This window comes from Amaranthus tricolor, chromosome 3, assembly GCF_026212465.1.
Source record: "Amaranthus tricolor cultivar Red isolate AtriRed21 chromosome 3, ASM2621246v1, whole genome shotgun sequence".
NCBI lineage: Eukaryota > Viridiplantae > Streptophyta > Magnoliopsida > Caryophyllales > Amaranthaceae > Amaranthus > Amaranthus tricolor.
Genome location: NC_080049.1, coordinates 27,602,845 through 27,625,075, shown reverse-complemented (window position 1 = coordinate 27,625,075; position 22,231 = coordinate 27,602,845). Strand labels below are relative to the sequence as shown.

Genomic DNA, 22,231 nt, shown 5'->3' with positions numbered 1-22,231 from the left:
TTGTGATCAACTCAAGATTTTAAAGGACCATAATCTCAAGTTTTTTAATGGATTTCAAGCACAAACCCCACACTTGTGTGCTTGGACTTGATGGCATAACAATATAGTAACTCCTTCCTAGTTAGGGTTTAGGAGGATCCAATATACGCAGCCTTATCCTTGTTAAAATATAGGACTTTAATCGACGAGAAAAAGTTGAAACTTTTGTTCAATAAATCTTGGATCACATGATAACATTTACATGTCTCATCCTACATCAATTCTAGCTAACCAACCAATTTCCTCACATAAAATGCAAATATTGAGCAAAATTACAATAGGCTAAAAATGTTTACCAAATTTGCTAATTTTTACTTTTTACCTTATAAGATTCTCAACATTTATTCTGTAATAATAATTTGCACCAAAATTTGCTCAGCATATGTCATTATATGCATGGATGCACAATACAAAAAAGCATACAACATAGGACAAAAATATGGGGAAAAAACCAAAATCTTGAAACTAACGTCATACCGAAGATTCCATTTTGAGTACAGTATCACATAGCTTCAGAGAATCAAGACTCTTACAGTGTTTGCATGATCTGCTCGTCCAAGCAACTTGGTCAAGCTTGCCCAAGGTCGACTTGATCTTCTCCTCCTTGTCCATTGGCCTCTTTGACCCATCTTGTCTCGACACAGTCCAACCTTCATCAAACCGAGCAGTTTGAACCATAGACTCAAAGAACAACTTCAACAGCACTAAATTTCCCTCAAAGGGTCAATTCGACCATGAGTCACCAGTCACAACATAATTCTACATGGAATCCAAAGTCTGGATCAATGCTATGATGTTCTAAGCAGAAATAGCCAAGTAGCCAATGATTCTACATATGTAAGAACTATAACCTTAGGTGCTAAAGCTCTACTTTCGAGCAAATTACTTACGGACTTCTAGGGGCGAAGCAAAGATTTTGGTGGCCCTTATTTATTTTTGCAGATGTCTTTTAAAATGTGGCCCTTAAAACATTATATTACTTCAAATATAAAAAAGGTTCACAAACAAATCACTTAAAAAGTATTGCTCAAAATCGGGTTGAATAGCACCATTTAATATCTGAGACTCCTTATTTCTGGCGCCCTAGGCAGTCGGCTACCTCGAATGCCCTAAGAACCGGCACTGCGAACTTCATCATTCTCCCAATCGAACTTTCCACTAGACATCATTGGCAATGTGTAGCTATTTGGTGTTCATTGAAACTTGATGCAGCTCTAAGGAAGTATATACCTTGCCTAAACTATGAATCTTGGGCATATAAAAGCAAAAGAAAATCAGGAACATCAGCTCTAAGAATCCAAAACAAGCAATTAATCCGTTTTTCCGAGTATGGCATCACATAACTTGACAGCATCAAGGTTATCCCTCACATTATGTACTCTTACAATGTTTGCACCACCTAAAACTCCAGCAGTTATAGAAGTAACGGTAGCAGGATCCCTATCAGCTGCTACTGGGAGATTGCAAATTTCGCCCAGAAACCTCTTTCTTGAAGGTCCAATTAGCAAGGGGCAATGAGCTACCGCCAAACTCTTCTTAGCTATCCCTTCACGTATCTTTTGTAAACCACTAAGAATTTCCAAATTTTGCTTCGTATTCTTAGAAAAGCCAATGCCGGGATCAATAACCATCCTCCAAGCAGGAATTCCCGATAATTCTGCATCTATGACCCTAGAGCTCAACTCCGAAGCCACTTGCTTACAAACATCATTGTACGTCAAGTTCTCAGAATTTTGCATTGAAGTCGAATCTCCTCGCATGTGCATTGCTATATAAGGAACTTTAAGGTTCGCAACAACATTGAACATCTCGGGATCAAATTTCCCACTAGAGACATCATTCACAATGTGTGCCCCCTTCTTGACGGCCTCAGAAGCAACTTTTGAATAAAATGTATCCACCGATAAGATTCTTCCTTCTTCCGCGATCAAATCCTTGACAGCTTCTAATACAGGTACTACTCTTTCTAGCTCTTCTTCAGTCGAAATCCTAGTTGCCATGGGTCTGGTTGATTGTGCCCCGATGTCAATTATGTCGGCCCCATCTGAGATCATTTGACAAACCTTAGCAACTGCAATATCGACAGATTGAAACCTTCCTCCATCACTAAAGCTATCAGGAGTCAAGTTCAAGACTCCCATTACAGAGGTTTTATGAGACCAATCCCATAAGCGGTTCCCAACGGGCAAAACCCTTTTCATTCCATCCTTCCCGATTAGGGAACTTCCACCGAGTTTATCCCATGCTTCAAAGATTCCGCCCGAAAAATTTGATAATGAATGCCATGTACAAATAGAGTCATTTTCTACATTAGACCCAATACAATCAATCAATGGTGCCATCACAAATGGTCTTTCCCATATCCTTTCATGGGGGATAGTGAGGCTCTCAGAGCTCACCCTAAACTTCCCATAAAATAGTATGTCCAAGTCAATTGGTCTAGGACCATACCTTATTCCCTTGGTTCTACCCATATCCTTCTCGACTCTCTTCAATACCCCTAATAATTCATGAGGTCCAAGTCTTGTAAAGCCTCTTAAAGCAGAGTTAAGAAACTTCGGTTGATCAATCACGTATGCAGGTTCTGTCTCATACAAACAACCATGCCTTGTGATGTCTATGCCTAATCTCTTCATTTGTTGCAGAGCTTGGTTAAAATTTTCTAATCTATCACCAACATTGCTCCCAATTGCAATAACGACTTCTTGCTTCTTGGAACAAACTTCAACATAAAAACACCATTTTTATCCATTTATTTGCATCAATGCTGAGTAAATCAAACATCGAACATAATTTTTTTTTGTCCAAAACAGTCTCACCAAGAAAAGAAAACGGACAACATTAGGGCTAAAAGATGTCTCTAATTTTATTTATATATCTTTTTTAACGAAAACTCGATAATATATAGATCACTGACTTAGAAATGAACATCATTGTACATTTATTCATCAGATTATACACTAGGGGTGTTCGATGGGTTATGTTCCCATTTTGAGCCCTTATCTGACCAATTTTAGAAGGGCTTTGTAGGGGCAGGGTTGAAAATAGCCCTGGTCGAAATTGGCTCTACTATAATTAAAAACTCACTTTCGTGTGCTTACAAATTTTAATAAAAATAATAATTTGATTCGAACTCTTTATTTTAGAAATCGTAATTGTATTTTTAATATAAATATATGTTAATATTTAAATTTGTATATGAAAGGAATTTATTAAAACTACTTTAAAATTAATTTATTATAATTATAAAATACCAAAAGTTATCATTATGAAAGAAATTTTAAGAAAATTTTGCGAAAATTTCAATAGAATTTTATTTATAAAATAAACAACTAAATTTTTTTCCATTCCTGCAAAATGAAATGTAGAAATCCAAATATCTTAAATTAAAACCTAGATAATATAAAGACGATCAATTAAGGTCATTCTCACTCCCTGTCAACCAAAAAGAAACCAATAGCTACTCTATAAGTTACACAAAAATAATGATTCAAATATACTTTTGCAGTTATATGCATACCCATCAATAAATCATAACAATATATAAAACTCAAATCATCAAAATAAAAAAAACAAATGGGTACATAAACAAGCAATCTTTCCCCACAAACACATGACAATATTGCTGGGTTAAAAAAAAATCAGTCCACAAAACATGTTTGATAGTGGACAATAATCACAAAAATAGGCTTTTTGATAATAATAATAATAATAATAATAATAATAATAATAATAATAATAATCATTTTGATTATAATTAAATAAGATACTCAAATATGTTTCAACCTATACATTTAAAATAAAATACATATTGAAAAGTGATATAGTAATACAGAATGCAAGCGGGTTTGGCAATTAGCTTTGACTTTTGGCTTTTTAATTTATAAAATAACAAAAAAAAACTATTTAATAAACGACTTTTAAACTAGCTGAAAAAATAACCTTTAAAACTAAATTAAAAAATTCTCATATTAGATTTCTTTGATCGACTTTCGCTTTTTGACCTACTTTTTAATCTAAACACCAAAGACTTATCAAATAGTTTCTACCAAATATCTTCGTAAATAATAGCTTAGTTATCGACAAAACAGTTCAAGCTGGTCAAATCAGTTAACAATTTCGACCAGCAGCTCCCTCTAACAACCGTATGTCAAACTAAGAGCAAAGCAGCTAATCCTCTCCCGCTAACAATAGATTAACAGTTCTTCTTCACTCTGCTTTGTCCACTATCATCCTCTCAAAACCCCATTACCCATATGCTTCTTTAGGGTCTTTTCCTTGTGGAAGCTGCTAAAATATTGGAGGTTTCACTCAAATTCATGGCGTCTCTTTCATTTACACACTTACTTTCCTTTCCCAGGTCTCTTCTTTATCCTTTTCTATTCTACTTTTTTCTTTATTTACTGTTTGGTTGGTTCAATTTGTTTGATTTTATAATGAAATACAATATAATGAAGCTGAATTTTGCAATTCGTCTTTTTTAATACCAATTTCTATGCACAATTTTGGTTCTTATTTGTTCTGTCATGCTTATGCACTGTGCCACTGTCCTTTTCTCACATTAATTTTACCTGACTACCTCTGCCAAATGCAAGTATGAAATTGTTGAAAATTATTAAGCTTTATTTAGCTAATCTTTGTTTCTGGGCATTATCTTCATTAGGGTTTTGTTGCAAATATGAGGGTTTCTTGCAAGAGCCTGGTTTGTAATGAGAAATATGTTTTGCATCTGTTATTGGCTTTGCTTGACCAATCATAATTCCTTTGTCATCTATTTTCAAGTAATGTATTGCAAGGTGATTATTTTCGTAAAGCTTGTTATTTGAAGAACAATTGTATATTTTTGACACATAAAGCAATCTCAATTTCTTAGTTTGGGGTTGGAAGCTATGGCCTTCTCCTGTGATGGTTTCTTTTATGCCCTAGTTTTGAAAGTTAACCGTATGTATGGATAAGATTTTAAAAAGAAAAGGAAAAGAACGGAAGGGCAAGGTTAGGAAGGGAAAGGAAAGGGAGGAAATGATCAGAAAAACTTTTATTGTTTGTTAAGAAGGAAAGCAAGGGAGAGGAAGAGAAAAACCAAAACCATATTCCTTCCAAATCTTTCCATTATTGTAGAGATTTGGTCATCAGCAAAATTAATACTATGTTTGGATAACAACTTTGGAGAGAAGAAAGGAAAGGAAGGGGAAGAGAGGGGAGGGAAAGGAAGGGAAGAGAAATGAAAGAGAAGTAACTCTTGTTTGTTTAGGAGGAAAGGGAAGGGAAGGAAAAGGAAGGGAGATAAGAATTTTCTCTTTAAATCTTTACTATTTTGGAAAGATTAATACCTTTTCAAAAATCATCTATCTAATCCCTCCAAATCCCTCCCCTCAAAATCCTTTCCCTTCCATTTTGTTATCTAAATAAGGAATCCCTCATCCCTCTAAATCCCCCCTTCCTTTCCCTCCATTTCCTTCCATCAAATACACCCTAAGAGAATTAATTCCTTTGAATCCTCTCCTTCCAAATTTGTTATCCAAACCAAGGAAATTATCTCCTCCAAATCCCACCCCTTCCTTCCGATTTCTTCAATCCAAACAAAGTGTAATGATGGTCGAACTATTAAGCATTTGTTTTCCTTTCCAGCAACTAAATAGCGCCTAGAGGGCTGTTAGTGAGTGCAAAATTGTTGAAACTTGTTATTAGTAGATGATGCATTGCTCTAAAGCTTTTTAGTGTATATACTGGTGTTTTTATTGTTCACATGTAATCTATATTCCAAGCTGTATTTATTGTTGCATTTCCCCTCACTTTGGCAATATCATTTATATGAGCGTTTTATTTGGTTGATGACAAAATCAGATGGAACTGTAGAGCACCTATCCTAGCATTCGGAGAATTCATGCTAATTACAGATAATAGAATACGGAATGGATGGGTTTTATCAGCAACTCCTAAAAAAACAATTGTAGCATCTGTAACCGAGGAGACTGAAGAAAAAGGAAAAAAAAAGACAAGGACTAGGCGGGCCACCACACGAGGTAGAAAGAAGTCAACAGCTGAATTGCAGGATGACGATACTAAACTATCAACCATTGGTTCCATTTCAGAACAAGAGGTGTCTGACCTAGAAGCATCTATTGACAATTCTGAGAAACCCAAGAGGAGAGCTAGGAGAAAAGGTATACAGCAGTGCTAACTAATTTATTATGTGACATATTTCATCTTCATATGATGTGTTTGCGAAGTTATGATGATTGAGGATGAAGCGAAATTATTTTCAGTTGCATCTGTGGCTACTAGTTCCGAGGAAGTAAAGACAGTAAAAAGATCAAGGGGGCGGAAGAGCAAGGCAGAGACTATTAATGTTGATGATCAAGGAAGTGAGACAGAATTGAGTGATTATGGAGAAGTCACCTACCTTGCAGGTCAAGACACTGATGATGACGCCATAGATTTAGAATTGGGAAAGGGTGATAATGATGATATCAGCTTCACTTATGACTGGCCTCCTCTTGTGTGTTGCTTTGGAGCTGCACAACATGCTTTTGTACCGTCAGGAAGGCCTGCAAATAGGCTTATAGATTATGAAATTCATGATTCCCTCAGAGATGCATTGTGGGCACCTGAAAAGTTTGTAAGGGCTCCTGGAAGCTCGGCAGGGAGTGTTGCATTATCGTTGGCATCCCTGGGTGGCCGAGTTGCTTTCATGGGTAAACTTGGGAATGACGACTATGGACAGACAATGCTTTGTTACTTAAATGTGAAAAATGTTCAAACACGGTCAGTTCGTGTTGATGAGAAACGACCAACAGCCATGTCACAAATGAAGATTGCTAAGAGGGGAAATTTGCGAACGACTGCTGTTAAGCCGTGTGCAGAAGATTCTTTGTCAATATCAGAGATCAATATCGATGTGTTGAAGGAGGTAATGCATTTTACCCTGTTTTCAACTTTGCTTCAAGCGCTTCAATTGAATTTCAATGTTTTATGCAACTTTTATTCTCGTTGGAGCCAAAGACTTATGGTTCCTTGGTTTCGGATTATCATAGATAGAATATATTAAAATGGCTTAGTAAATCATTTGTGTATCTATTTATGTGAAGTTTTAGATAATGCTTGCAATCCGAAAACAATCTCTTTGTTATTACAAGGGTAAGGTTGCGTACACCCGACCCCCAGCCCCGTCGATACGGAAGCCATTTGGCATTGGTTTATGACATGTATTGATTTTATGAATTTCTGGTAATATTGATTTTCTGATTCAAATTACCTTCTTTCACCATGGTTACAGGGTATATTCAAAGATACTAGATTGCCTAAATGCACGAGAATCTTATTTAGATTTAGAATATAGGAAACATCTGAATGATCTGAATCTAATATCGATTTAGCGACTCATTATCTTTTCCTTCCCTTTTTCTCATATCCAAAAGAAGAGCCTGGTAATTATTTTCTTAGGTAACTTCTTCCTTGGTCTTTTCTTCCAGCCACTTCATATTGAAAGCTGAGCTAGCTTAATTGTTTAGTGGTATGGCAATGCCATTTCCCTTTGATTATCAAGGTTGGCACTTGGCATTTGCAATGAAAAAACAGTGAATCTACTACTTGTACTAAGCTTTTTAGAGGAGTATTTTAGCTAACCATTTAGTCGCGGTAATATTAATAAATCTAACCTTGATGTTCTAGTTACCTATTCCTATTGATTGATAAATTGGCGATATTTCACATCAAGCTTCAACAACCACCAACCAGGGGCTGTATTGTCTAGGATCTTTTTACGTGCAAGTTTTATTGTCTGTACTATATGTGCTTGCTTCTTGTCCAAATATGATATTTTGACAATAAAGTTCTTTTTCCTGATGCAGGCAAAGATGTTTTACTTGAATACATCGTCCTTGTTTGATGCTAGTATGAGAAGAACAACTCTGCGAGCACTTAAGATAGCAAAGAAATTAGGGAGTGTCATCTTTTATGATCTGAATCTCCCGTTGCCACTTTGGCAGTCTAATGAAGAAACCAGATCATTTATCGAGCAAGTATGGAGGCTTGCAGACATAATTGAAGTCACAAAACAAGAACTCGAGTTTCTTTGTGGAATCATGCCTTCGGAAGAGTTTGACACCAAAAATAATAAGAAATTTAAGTTTGAGCATTATGAACCAGATATTATAACTCCTTTATGGCATGAGAATCTTAAAGTTTTGTTTGTTACGAATGGGACGTCTAAAATACTCTATTACACTAAGGAGCATAATGGTGCTGTCCTTGGAATGGAAGACGCTCCTATCTCTCCTTTCACACAGGGTTTGTCAGCTTCTGGAGACGGCATTGTTGCAGGTAGATCTACTGAAACTTTGATCTTTTGTGTCTTTGGCATATGGTTGCACTTCTTTAAACAATTTAAACACACCGGTCTAATATATAATGAAACTGAATTTTTGCCATTTTTATTTTTGTGTCTGGTTTGCTTAGTTACATTAGATGGGTAGCTTTTGCTGTTTGACGTTATGTTTGAATTTCCTTTTTAAATCACTTAAGGAATGACAATGTACCTTTAGAAACCCAAAAATCTTGTTAATTATGATGGGCCATCCTGAATATCCATGTATGCAATCTCAAGAACAAAAAGATAAAATTTGAGGTTCATCTGCTTATCATCTGCCTTTTTGGAATACAAACCTTTAGGATGTAGTGGATGAAATACATATCTTCACATAGGAGTATGTTTCCGTGCAACCAGCTTATCTCCACTGTGAAATCGTATCACGTGGATGTGTGTGGCATTTCGTTTTATGGGACGGTTCTCAAATCCCACTCCTAAGCATTTTATTCATAAAATGAGTGTACAACAATAACATTACATTCTCCAATACCACCAAGTTACTCCCACCCAGGTTGGGTTGTAGGAAAAGGGGTCGAGTTAGCCAGCTTTTTCCCCTATTAATTGATACAATCACCCAAATTAGAAAGCCTCACATTCGTTATGGTAGTGAGTTTAGTACATGTATATATACTGCAAAGGTTGAAAATATCAAATTGATGTTGAATTATAAAAAGATACCAATAAGTAGTAAACACAAATCATCTTATTGCTTATATTTGCACTTTCTACCCACACTATGAAATAACTTGCAATGCATATATACATAACAATCTAAGATGCAACTCCAAGAGAAAACTAAAAGCTGCAAGAGCCTAAGAGCACCAGAAAATAACTGGTTATCCAACCCATTGCACATCATCTCCTTAATTAGTTGGTAAGGCTCCCAAACTTACCAAAAAATAACTGGATACTATGTGGACCACACTACTTTAGTTTAATCTTATTGCTAGATCTTTGATGAAAATAAGTAATGACATCTGAAAGAGAATGGCTCGGACCCTCAAAATGGTAGAAAACGATGTAGAAGTTGAGTGAAAAACAGAGTATGAACAAGAGACACAACAAACAACAAGACAATGTGTTTATGAGGTATCAATGGATACCTGTCCCTCAAATAAAGTATCTTATCATTAATATATTCAACAGTACACTAATGACTCAACTTACAATAGTTAAGAGCTCACTCCTAACCCATAAAGGTTTCACCTTTAATGGTGAAACTCCACAAATGCCACTAATACAAAGGAGAACACTCTAATGGCCAATGCCCTTGCTTCTCTAATGTATTTGCCTCTCCTCTTACTCCTAGTAATGTTCTAAGCCTCTCCTATATAGCCTAGCACATATTAGAAGCCCTAAACACAAGTGGGTTTAAACCCCAAACAAATCGGCACAAAAACAGAAACCGCAAATAATTCCCGTTGTAGCTCACCTGGTTGAGCGACTTCCCAGTGCTCATTGGATCGGTTCTGCTTTGTGGCTCGACCGAGCCATACATGCTTGGCTGGTCGAGCGGCCTTCAACGGTTCTGCTGTCTTGACTTAAGCATGTTCCTTGAACATGCAACATTCTCCTCGACCCATGCCGCGATCAAGACATTCCATCCCTTGCATAATACTCATGTTCTTTGTTGTACCCTCATCACGGCACCCCGAAGACCCTCCACATGAGGGCGATTTGGTGCTTGCTCTAACAACATCGTTTCTTGAAGAAGAGTGCTGACACTGTCAAATAACCCATTGCATTGCAAAGCCAACCAATTTTGCCTTTCCATGACGACATTCATGTTGCGCTTTGAAAAACTTTCACACCAATCATAAGTGCATAACCATTACTTGCCTAAAACATTCAACTAAACAAGACTTAAACTGACACGAACTCACGCAAACCAATGCTCAATAATCCGTGTTTATTTTCTTTTCCTTTGTCACGCTAAAATTACTACTCAAATAAAAAAGAAATTCTCTACACTAAAATTTTTGTTTTTTTTAATAGGATCGAACCTGATACTTCGCATACCATTTTAAAAGTACAAAAAATTATATGGAAGCAGAACACACAACTCATGTTTGTTGCTTATTTGCACTTCTCCCACACATGGAAACTCTAAGATGTAGCTCAAATAGAAACCAAAAGCTCAACACAAAAAGAGTCTAAAAAAAGTTTTTCCAACTCATGTTTGTGTCTTTGAGAGTCTAAAACTATCAATTGCTGAAGGGAGTGATTCAAAGTTAAGGTTTTTTTCAACTCATTTTTGCATCTTTGAGAGAATATTCATCTATCCTAGATTGCACCTGTGAGGAGGATAAGGAATGGGAATTCATTTTGAGTTTCTTTGATTGTTTTAAAAAATAGGCATTTTGAGTTTCTCTGTGGATACTGCTCATTCAGTAAAGCAGATCCAGTTTCATCATCTGAACACAGTTTTTCGTCTTATGTTGTGGCAGAAGATGTGGAGTGTTGAAATTCATTTTTATATGGCACCTTGTTATTCAATCTTTTCATTTAATGGCAAGAATTTAGCTGAGAAAGGATGACTTGTAGGAGGCATGACACACTGGGAAAGTCTCAACTTCCTTTAGTGAACATGAACTCGAATAAGAAGAGCTATACATTGAGGGTAACACTTCGAAAGTAGAAAAATTGTTGCTTTGACTGAGTGTCTGAGCGGAATTTCTGTCCTGTCCTTGAATTCTTAAAATATATACTTCATCCTTTTCAGTTACAGATATCGACAGGATTAGGCATTTATTTTGCATCTTACATGTTCTCGATCCTTCTCTAATGTTTTTTGGCATCCTTGTTAACTGCGGATTTATAAATGATATGTACGCACCAGTTGTCCTCCTATTTTCTCTGTTTTATCTAGTATCCTTATCTGACAACGGTTTTACAAATGGCTTACAGCTCTGATGAGGATGTTGACAGTGCAGCCGCATCTTATTACCGACAAAGAATACTTGGAGCGTACAATCAAACATGCTATTAATTGCGGAGTCATTGAACAGTGGATTGTAACTCGGCAAAATGGCTTCCCTGCAAAGGAAGTCTCAGATGAAGACGAAGAAGGCATTCCTGACCCAAATGGCATTAGATCCGTCACTGAGAGAGAATTCCGCACTGTGACGCCAGTTTTAAGCTAATAAATCAGAATCCAACATAGGAATTTGTTTTGTCAGCTTATATATAAGGGTGCATTCTAGTTCTTCATACCCTTTTGAAGGTAAAGTTAAACCCTTTCTTCATTCCTTTCTATTACATTGTACCGATAGTCATCTCTCTAAGGCTATACGTGTTCTTGAAGTGTAGGATTCGCGGTGGCATAGCTTCTTGTCGAAGAATAGACATCCATTTTTGGCGGTGTTTTATAAGTAGGAAAAAGAACATCATTCAGGAGCTGAAATGAACAGAAATGCTTCCCGAGGTTGTTTTTACCCTTTACTCTTACCTGTTCTTACATTTCCATATTATTAGGATAAAACATTTAGATCACATTTTAACCAGAAAGTAAGAGTTCACTATACCTCTGTTGTAGAATATCTCTTTTATTGGATTAATTTTTTTTTTTGAAATAGTATGCTAATGCATTCTGGTACTGCTGTTTTTTTTTTCAAACTATTAAAAAGAAATAAAATTAACGGTCCCCTTTTTGTTCGGGATTAAAATGTCTTATCAAATCATGTGTACTTACTCATCTGAAGTTGCGGATTATGTTTGCTAACGAGGGGCAATCGAAAATAAATTTTTTTGTTACAACTAGTCTCTTGAGAGACCATTTCTTTGAGAGACATATCTCAAGCCCAGCCCATTAAAGATTAATGTTTACTTATCGTATTCTGCGTACTTATATTATTCTTAATGCTTATATACCGTATCTTTAATGCCTACTTTCAATATCTTAAATGTCTACTTACATTATTCTTAATGCCTACTTACATTGTTTTAAAAAATATATAATGAGCCGGCTTAATTAGAGATAGTCTCTCAAAAAGACCGTCTCTTATAAGAATTTGTGTTTTTGTTATCAATGACAAGGGTGAGGTTGAGTACATCAAATCCACTCAAATTCCGCTCGCTTAGATGGTCAATTAATGACACTAAAATAATGGAATTAAATGGTCCCCTACTCCAAGTCATTTACACAATCTTCATTCTTATCCAATGTCACCTGAATTTTCTCAGTTCAAACTTCAAAGTAAAAGTAGTGTGAAATGATTTGTTAGATATTTCGTTTTTCAGTAATTCGTTTGGAGATTAGCGAATCATTCGGGATAAAGGCATGTAGTTAAAGTTAAAAAAAATAGAATTAGGTTTTAAAAGAATATAATTATTAATTAGTTTTCCAAATTTCAAGGTGCAATCATCTTTTTAGGTGGGAATTTTTAATTTTTCTTTTTCTTTTTGAAAATCCTTAGTTTAGATAATTTAAAAAAATTCATAATTTGGGTTGGGTTTGTGGTCCTGTGGATCTTGGAGAATGGAGATTGCGTAATCTGAAGTTGACAAAGTATAAATCTGTATTAGGAGTACTAATATTTGATTATTTAGTTACATACAGCTTGGAGACAATTATGTATTATTGGATCTGCTGCTTTGATTTTATTCTTCTCCTACTAATCACACTTAAATCTCAATCTTATCCTAACAGGACTCCTTATGGATATGGATATGGATATGGATATGGATATATGGATATGGATATGGATAATGGCACCCAACTCAATCATATTTCTCACTTTTTCTTTAATCAAGGATTTTAATTTTTCTTATCAAACTTTTAATGAACAAGTAAATTTTTTTTTTAATTTAAGAATTGGGTTTTATTTTAATTGGAACAATCAATATTTTTTATAGTTAATATTTTGTGATTGACTTTTAACTAGTCTTCTTTTTCTCTGTAATAATAAAAAAATTATTTGTACTAATGGTTATGGCCATGGCCATGGCTTAGACTTGTATAGTTTTTTCTTTTAAAAAAAAGGTAAATTATTGGGTATAGTTGAGATGAGAATATGCATTGAGTGATTTGACAATGTTAATCCATTCACTTTCTCTCTTTGTACACGTCAAAGGAATCTGATATTGTTGGTTAAAGTGACGAGACTCTCCTTTGATAAATTATTAACTCTAAAAACTTGTTTTATAATTAATTTTTTTACGTAATTTAATATATTATTTTAATTATTTAAATATTAAATTATATATAACTAAAAATTATAAAACTTTAATATAATAAAAATATGTAATTATACAATTCAAACAAATCTTTTTTGATTATATTTTTCTTACATATTAGCCGTAATATATATAATAAGTTTAATAACCATGATATAAAAAATATATTAGAACTGACGAAGTATATCCATTTAGATTGATGAAATTCTTTGCATAGTAGATGTAAAAGGGTATTATTATTTATCGCCACCCCTAATAAAATTACGAATTTGTCCCTAAATTTTAAAAATTACGAAATTGCTATTGGACTTAAAACATGTTTAACAAATGTAAATCGCACTTAATAACGCTATTATCACTTAATAACATTATTATCGCGACTCTATATATATTGAATTTTCAAAGGCGTTCTTGTAATATATACGAATTAAAAAACGGTACTATCTCTCTAAAAATTCTCTAAAACACTACGTTAATTTAAACAAGCTAAAACTGTACATCGAACAACAATGGCATACGAAAACGAGCATGTTAACGATTCGGTAAGCAATTTATCGATTCGAAATAAAAAAAAAAATCCAGAAAGTCCAGTCGCACAAAAATTGCGACCAGACCTAGGCTGAGTCGCACAACAAGTGCGACTGTACCTAAGTCCAGTCGCACTTTTTCTGCGACTGGTTCAAAATATTACTCCCTCCGATCTTATGAATTAGTCCCATTTTCTTATTTGGCAAAACCTTTGAATTAGTCCCATTTCTATTTTTGGCAATCCTTTTTTACTTAAATACCCTTAGTTCACACAAGTAATTACGAATATACCCCCATATACCTTACTTACCCAACTACCCTTCACTACTTATCCTTCACTACTTATCCTTCACTACTTACCCTTTACTATTTACCCTTTTTAATGGACCCCACACAACCCTTAATATCCGTGCCCAAGCTATATGGGACTATATCAAAAGATCGGAGGGAGTATTATTTTTTTTATTTTTTTTTATTTTTTTGAATTTCGAATTATAGAATTTCTTTTGTTTAATTAATTTATTTTTTAAGTTATTGTTATTTAATAAATGTTGTAATAAATTATTTTATTTTAATATATTATTATATTATGATATTGTTATTATAATAATTAGTGTTGAATTTTTTTAATTCAAAATTTTTTTTAAAAAAATAATAATAATACCAGTCGCACAAAAAGTGCGACTGTACCTAGGTCGAGTCGCACAAAAAGTGCGACTGGACCTAGGTAGAGTCGAACTTTTTGTGCGACTGGTATAATTTTTTTTATTTTTTTTTGAAATTCGAATTATTAAATTTATTTTCTTTAATAAATTTATTTTCTAAAGTTATTGTTATCTCATAAATGTTGTAATATATTATTTTATTTTAATATATTGTTATATTATGATAATGTTATTATAATAATTAGATTTGAATTTAAATAATTTATTTAAATGTTTAATTATTTTTTTGAAAAATTAATTCTTCTTATTTATTATAATTATTTTTTAAGTTATTATTATTTATTAAATATTATAATAAATGATTTTATTTACTCATATATTTTTATATATTAATTATATTATGATAATGTTATTATAATTATTATTTGCAGGACTTTGAAAACTTAGGGGATGATGTAGATTATTCTGAAAGATATGTTACCGATAGAGAATTTGATTCTGTAGATGATTTACATGCTTGGGCTGATGAGATAGCACTAACAATTGGTTTTCAATTTACACGTGCTTCATATAAACAAAAGGAAGGACGTTCTAGAGTGAGTTTGTACTTAAGATGTCACCGCTACTGTAATATAAGGGGTGATTTGCATAACTTAGACAATGCTGCCCGACCTGGTTCTAAAAGTAGGGCTTGTGGGTGTAAATTTATGATTATAGGAAGTAGTCGTAAACCAGGGGAAAGACCTTGGACGGTTAGAGTGTTTCCTGGTGAAAAAGGAAGACATAATCACCCGTACTTCATGTACAGAGATGTCAAATAAGAGTAAATAGGATGACTGTCGATATTAGGCAGCACATACGAGATCTAAGTGCAACTGGCATGCAACCAGCGTTTATAATGACTTCAATTAGAAGGAATTTTCCTGGTTTTTTTGCTAGTATGAATCAAATTTACAATGTATGACATTCAATAAGGAGAGAAGAGATGGATGGTAGGACTCCTCTTCAACACTGTCTATATATGGCCACAGAACATAATTATGTAGTCTGGACAGACTTGGATAGTGAGGGGCAATTGAGTAGATTATTGATTGCGAATCCAACATCTATGCAGATGATACGTTCGTGGCCCCATGTTGTGTTGATAGACACAACGTACAAAACGAATAAGAAAAAGTGACCCCTTTGCGAAATCATTGGAATGACACCAACGAATCACAACTTCTTGGTTGCGTTCTGTTTAATGCGAGATGAGGCTGTTGTGTCTTGTTCTTGGGTGTTGGAGAGGTTGAGGGATATTTACGGCAGAGTCCAAACGCCCAACGTAATCGTAACAGATCGAGAAGAGGGTTTGTCTGCAGCTATTCGTGTTGTCTTTCCAGGTAAACAAGTTTTAATGATTAATTATATTGTCGATCTATATATATATATATATATATATATATATATAATTCCAGTCGCACAGAAAGTGCGACTGTACCTAGGTTTAGTTGCACAAAAAGTGCAACTCGACCTAGGTACAGTCGCACTTTTTGTGCGATTGAAATTATATGTATATGTATATATATATATATATATATATATATATATATATATATATATATATATATATATATATATATATATATATATATATATATATATATATATATATATATATATATATATATATATATATATATATATTTGTTTTTTTGAATTTTGAATTTAAATTCAAAACTACTTCTTATAATAACATTATCAATAACACTCCTATAATTTATTACAATATTTATTAAATAACAATAACTTGAAAAATAAACTAATTAAACAAAAGAAATTCAATCGAAATTAAAAAAAAATAAATAATTAAACCAGTCGCACAAAAAGTGCGACTGTACCTAAGTTGAGTCGCACAAAAAGTGCGACTCGACCTAGGTACAGTCGCACTTTTTGTGCGACTGATATTATTATTATTATTATTATTTTTAAATTTTCAAATTACATTAAAATAGAAATTACTTCGAGTTTTTGTTAACAACTTCAATTCCAAAGCTTTAGCTCTGATTAATTTTATGTGTAGATTTTGTGTTTTTGAAAGTGATAAGAGTATTATTAAGTGAGTTTGAAGTGTTTTATAGAGGTTTTAAGTCCAGGGGCAAATTTATAATTTTTTAAAGTCTAAGGGCAAATTTATAATTTCATTAGGAGATAAAATGAAAAGGGAAAAAAAAAGAATTGGGATGTATAAACTATGTTTGACACTTCCTCTTATGGAATGGGCCCCCACCATATGTGGGAGAGATAAAACCAGCAGTTCCCATCCAATCCACAAGAAAAAACAAACATCAAAAACATGACATTGCTTTCACCTTTGGTCACTTGGTGTGATGTCAAAAAGATATTCTAATTGGTAGACTATAATAAACCAAATCATGTAAAATATTCCTATCTGTCCCTTTAAATTTATATTACAAAAAGTATATTTTTTTTTAAATATATATATTTTTTATATATTTAAGTCTAATGATGCAAAGTCAAAGAAACATAGACACTAAGAAACTAAAAACTTGTTAATGTGGGCACTTCAATGATCAAGTCAAGGATGAACAATTGTGGATAAATTTGCACCACAACTAGAAAATGTACAACAATGTAGACAAAAGAGACTAATCATATCAGAAAGTAAGGGCCCTAAATTTGACATGTTAAGAGCAATTGTCGACTGTCATATCATCCAAGCTGCCTATTCACAAAACAACAATCCTAACCATATCACAATCTTACAAAGAATACGAAAACGATCTCCAAGCCTCGACTTATTAAGCTCTTCTCGGTCAAAAAAACCAGCTATCCAAAATGAAGGGTCGGTAATGACAACGGCAACTTAATCTAGTCGGAATCTTGAACATCAAGTCTTGAGGCGGCTTGCTTGTCCAAGAACCATACGAGTTTCCCTTGGGTTGGCTGTACCATCCTTGCTGGCAAAGACGAAGAGTTTGTACCCACATTAGCCGAACCAATTGCCAAGCATACAGCATCGGCTTTCCCTCCGCCAGTCACCACCACGGCCACGTTGGATGCTGAGTTGATGACTGGTAAAGTAAAGGTGATTCTCTCGGGTGGAGGCTTGGGAGAGTCGGTGATGAATGTAATCCATTCGTCTTTCATGCTCAATGAAGAGTGGTTAGGGAAGAGAGACGCTACATGTCCGTCAGGGCCCATTCCAAGAAGTATGAGATCGAACTTGGGGCAGTCGTCGATGTCAGACACGTTTATTAGTCTAGTCTTTACGAGCTGACGGATGCCGAATTCATACTCACTAGCAGCATCCTCTGCTGTTAAGGAATCATTGATGGAGTGTACATGGCTAGGATAGACTGGCACCTGAAATTTAAGTGAACGACACATATCATCAACAAAGGAACAAACCGGGGTTTGGAACATTAGTGTTAGCTACAGTTCTAACCATCCAGGGCGTGTCGAGGCATTTCATTTTGTCCTTCTAAAGATTAAACTTTTATCATCAAGATATTTGACATTTCAATTTCACATTCAGAAGTACCAAAAATGCATATTGTTTTCCAAGTGCTATGCCACTACCATCGTATGGACAACCATTAAAATGTCGCTGAATCATGAATTGAAAAGCATTCAACAAGATGATTCATAGTGTCGAGCAGAACCTGGTGTTTTAGCTTGTGGGAAACTATTGGAAAAATAATCCACATGTGATCCCACATCGAACAATCATAGAGAGGTTGACTAACATATAAGCTTGATGGGCTACTCCTATTACCAATTGGTTTTAGGATGGAACGTCATCGAGTTTGTATGTAGCCAACTCTCACCTTAAGTGAGTCTTGTAATGTACAAGCCCAATGACAAATCTATCAAAAACTAAATGAAGGTATCAGCTGAGGAACTTCTAAAAAACAAGCAAAAAGTAGCACGAAAATGCTTGAATTTTCCCAATTAATGGGAAAATAAGTATGCAATTTCAATTTTAGTTAAAACATACAATCGTTAATCATCCACATTCATATAATTTTCCTTAAGCCACAGTTCAATTTATGTCACCATCTTTACTTAACCTAATCACTATACAAACTTCTCACCTAACATGTAGACCCAAGAAAGGAATCAAGTGGTTTACAAGTTGATGATGCAAGCAGATAAACAATATGATATTGTGATATTGCATTCTTCACAATATGAGGTTTAAGTAACCTCTAGTTAACATAGGGGAATGTGGCCAACCACCAAGCCAATGAATAATTTAACTATTAATACAAAACAATAGACAAACTACTTTAGGAATCTCATTGTTAGTGATCCAATAACTAGTAAAATAATTGGCCATCATGATGTGTGAAAAAGCTTGCAAGCAAAGTAAAAGAAACTCGAAAAACCACATTAAAACATAGATCAAGGCTTTGTTTCAAACATTGAAGTGGGAGAGAGGGGCCTAAAAGCATAGCTCAAAAACAAGGTTGTATCACCGTATCGTAAAGGTTTTTGAGTTCATTGTGACCGAAATTTGTTCGTGACCGTGATTGAAACTGTACTTTTGCATTATCCTTAAAGTCAAGAATTATGCAACATTGAACAGATTCTCGTCAAATACTATCTTATAACCAGAAAAACTTTCCTTTCAGCGTATAAAATGAACTAAGCCCATCGGTGGGGGGCGGGGAAGCTCCTAACCGTTTTAAAATCATCGTGTGAATTGAAATCAACATTAACACTAACTTGGCAAGGAATACTAAAGTAGATTAGCATTAACTTGGCCAGACATTTCTCTTTTAATCTCAAATGATAGTTAGAAACAGATCATTGGCACCAAATAAGGATTTTATATCAACATTTCTACATCCAATGAAAAGAAAAATATAAAAGCAACTAATTTATAAAATCGTCAAAAATACCAAGAAACACAGAAAACATTATGGATTTGTTTGGTAAATAGTTAATAGTAGGTGGAAAGTATTGGTTAGTAAAGTCAACTGTTTAAGCTAGTTGTTATGGAGACGTTTATGTTCGGTAAAAGCAGGGTAAAACATTCTAATACAAGCTATAACCTTACGCGGAGATACAGACCTTGGTCAAGAATCCATCCTTTGCTAGCTTATAATTGCTATCAGCATGACTCTTTGCTACGACACGCTCATCAGCCCAAAATACGTGCCATTTCACCCAGTCAATCGTCTGATTGTAAGGTGCTTCTGCAAGTTTTCTACATCCCAACAAGAATTAAAGCCAAGACATAAATTATAAACCAAACATGCGCGAATAATGTTAAAGAACAACGAATCAATACCCCAATAAGCCAATGAGAGAACCACCCGACAAAGCGATGGTGAAAACGCCTCGCTCTTTTACCGCTGCCTCAGATAATTCAGATATATATTCAACCAAATCAGTGTTAAGATCATTCAAACTCTCATGGATCCTTAACTCCCCTCTACTCGTCTGAACTCGAGGGAATGTCATGCTTTCTTTTCACTAGAAATTTGATCAAAAAATGATGTTTCAATTAGATTAAATCAATGAAATTGTCATGATCTAAACAAAACTAAGCCATAGATCAAATATGAATGAAAATGAAGCAAAATTACATGACAAGCAATGATCAAACCAGCATAACTCCAATCATTTGATCATAAAATGATGTTACAATAGGAGTCATCATCATCATAACCAATATTCCGCTCGAAGTCTGGGCGAGGGAAGGTGACGAAAAATCCGTACCCGTACTCCCTTCACAAGGACTAGAGGAATGTGGTCAATTTTACCCAAAAGAAAGATCCCTGCACCTAAAATGAATGAACAGTGAAACAAAATACATGACAAGCAATGATCAAACCAGCATAACTCCAATTATATGATCATATTGTGTATCTTTTCATGGAAAACTCAAAAAATCAATGACATTTCTTTCAAAACAGAGATAATTCAAAACATTAAGTTGTACTATGAATAGTGGAAGATTTTCGTAGGGATTTTCTAGACTATCCCGAATAAAAAAAATATTGGAACAATATTACATGACAAGTAATGATTTAACCAACATAAATCCAACATTTTATCAGTTTTCTGATCATATATAAGCATCTTACTATGGAATATGCAAAAATAAAAAGAATGACATTTACTCAAAAAGTGACAATTACAAAACAATAATCAGTCAACATTTGGTAATCAATAAAACCCAAAAAACATAGAACTAGAAGAATTTCCCAATATTTGATACAACATACATGCAACAAAGAAATGGGGTAGTAAGTCGAAAGAATCAGAATCTCTATCATAAAAATCAAAATGATCCTACAAGAAGATTAAGATAAAAATAACCCAATTCTAAAAAAAGCATTCACTTGTCAAAGTAGATTCCATTGTACATATGGCATAAAACCCAGATCATTTTAACAACCCAGAAAATTATAATCATCATATTAACAACAAATGTCCAAGAAACCCATAAAATGGAATACAATTCTGAAAACATTAGTAATGAAGATAGTCATTTTCTAGATAGAGAAAGCGGAAGGTGTTCTTACAATGGGAAAAACCAAAGGTTTGGACTTTGAAGAGAGAGAAAGTAGAATGGACGAGGGGTGGCAATGGAAGCCGAAATAGACAAAAGTAGAAGATGGGTATCATTACAAATCAATCAATTTATAGTGGGTAAGTTCCAAAATTCCATTTTTATAATGTTTATTAATTTTAAAAACTAAAAACTCCATTTTTAAAAATTTTTAACTGCAGAAGAAAAGAAAAATTACCTTGAGGAAGAAATTGGAATTTGGATACACGTGCATTAAACGATGGGAAGAAAATACAAGAATAAAAGTGGGGTGCTTCCTCTTCTTCTAATCCACAATACTCACTTGTAATCTGTCCCCATCTCTATTTTTTCTGAATTCTGATGTTTTTGGATAAACTCAGACAGATATGGAAACTCAAAACAGTATAAATATATATATGTACTGAATTTAATTTTATTTATTTATGGAATATTGTTTATTTATTTATTTAGAAGATTGAAATAACTTACTGTTGTGAATAAGTTAATTTTGAATAAATTGCTTTTAAGAGTGTTTAAAAATCATAATCAATTGGTTAAATAAATTATTTTAATTAACTACTAATTATATCAGCTATTAGCCATTTCTTAAACACTTATTTTGTTATAATTATTTATTCTCTATCTAAAAAGGAATCATGATACTTTTGGGTATTTGGTAATTCAACTTATTGAGATTTATGGGTTCATTAAAGTATTAGCTCATAGGAGTACAAATTACGGTATTTGACAATTAGTTTTTTTATTGGCTTTTTGATAGGTTATTTATTAAAAAAGTGTGGTAAATAATTTTATAATTAGCACTTTTCATTGGCTTATGATTTTTAGCCTTTGACTTACTTCTTTCTATTAGATAATGAATAGCTAGCAAATAAACATTTAACTTATCGA

The 22,231-nt window shown here is 33.9% G+C and overlaps 3 protein-coding genes across 8 annotated transcripts; 1 reads left to right on the top strand and 2 right to left on the bottom strand.

Moving 5' to 3' along the window:
- Positions 1-1,334: 1,334 nt before the first annotated feature.
- On the bottom strand, positions 1,335-2,771 carry LOC130808519 (folate synthesis bifunctional protein, mitochondrial; the record flags this gene model as incomplete). Its single annotated transcript, XM_057673983.1, has 1 exon — positions 1,335-2,771. A coding segment is annotated over one exon (1,422 nt), but the record flags the coding sequence as incomplete, so codon positions are not given.
- Positions 2,772-4,141: 1,370 nt separating this feature from the next.
- LOC130809372 (fructokinase-like 2, chloroplastic) lies at positions 4,142-13,408 on the top strand. 3 transcript variants are annotated; one of them, XM_057675128.1, is made up of 7 exons: positions 4,142-4,399; positions 5,884-6,203; positions 6,306-6,949; positions 7,890-8,361; positions 11,315-11,630; positions 11,717-11,831; positions 13,056-13,408. In XM_057675128.1, the coding sequence occupies exons 1-5, from the start codon at positions 4,359-4,361 to the stop codon at positions 11,548-11,550; spliced, it is 1,713 nt and encodes a 570-aa protein (XP_057531111.1). In that variant the 5' UTR covers positions 4,142-4,358; the 3' UTR covers positions 11,551-11,630; positions 11,717-11,831; positions 13,056-13,408. The 3 variants fall into 3 exon arrangements, with proteins under 3 accessions (XP_057531111.1, XP_057531110.1, XP_057531109.1); XM_057675127.1 differs by lacking the exon at positions 13,056-13,408 and having other exon boundaries at positions 11,717-13,029; XM_057675126.1 differs by lacking the exon at positions 13,056-13,408 and having other exon boundaries at positions 4,188-4,399; positions 11,712-13,031.
- A 3,907-nt stretch (positions 13,409-17,315) lies between these two features.
- Positions 17,316-21,704, bottom strand: LOC130809371 (probable 6-phosphogluconolactonase 2). Of its 4 annotated transcripts, none has more exons than XM_057675125.1 (5): positions 21,540-21,704; positions 20,373-20,570; positions 20,075-20,259; positions 19,855-19,990; positions 17,316-18,141 (listed from the first exon to the last, which is right to left on the bottom strand). In XM_057675125.1, exons 3-5 carry the CDS (start codon positions 20,245-20,247, stop codon positions 17,647-17,649), a joined length of 804 nt encoding a protein of 267 aa, XP_057531108.1. In that variant the 5' UTR covers positions 20,248-20,259; positions 20,373-20,570; positions 21,540-21,704; the 3' UTR covers positions 17,316-17,646. The 4 variants fall into 4 exon arrangements, with proteins under 4 accessions (XP_057531108.1, XP_057531106.1, XP_057531107.1 ...); XM_057675123.1 differs by lacking the exon at positions 21,540-21,704 and adding an exon at positions 21,315-21,490; XM_057675124.1 differs by lacking the exon at positions 20,373-20,570.
- Positions 21,705-22,231: the final 527 nt, after the last annotated feature.

What these genes read in the sequence shown, in the direction of transcription:
- LOC130809372 (XM_057675128.1), top strand. Translation starts at nt 4,359, where the DNA reads ATGGCGTCTCTTTCATTTACACACTTACTTTCCTTTCCCAG. An exon ending in GAGGAGAGCTAGGAGAAAAG is followed by an intron (nt 6,204 to 6,305) that starts GTATACAGCAGT and finishes AATTATTTTCAG; the next exon opens with TTGCATCTGTGGCTACTAGT. An exon ending in TGGAGACGGCATTGTTGCAG is followed by an intron (nt 8,362 to 11,314) that starts GTAGATCTACTG and finishes AATGGCTTACAG; the next exon opens with CTCTGATGAGGATGTTGACA.
- LOC130809371 (XM_057675125.1), bottom strand. Translation starts at nt 20,247, where the DNA reads ATGACATTCCCTCGAGTTCAGACGAGTAGAGGGGAGTTAAGGATCCAT. An exon ending in TCTCTCATTGGCTTATTGGG is followed by an intron (nt 19,991 to 20,074) that starts GTATTGATTCGT and finishes GTTGGGATGTAG; the next exon opens with AAAACTTGCAGAAGCACCTT. An exon ending in AGGATGGATTCTTGACCAAG is followed by an intron (nt 18,142 to 19,854) that starts GTCTGTATCTCC and finishes CTTAAATTTCAG; the next exon opens with GTGCCAGTCTATCCTAGCCA.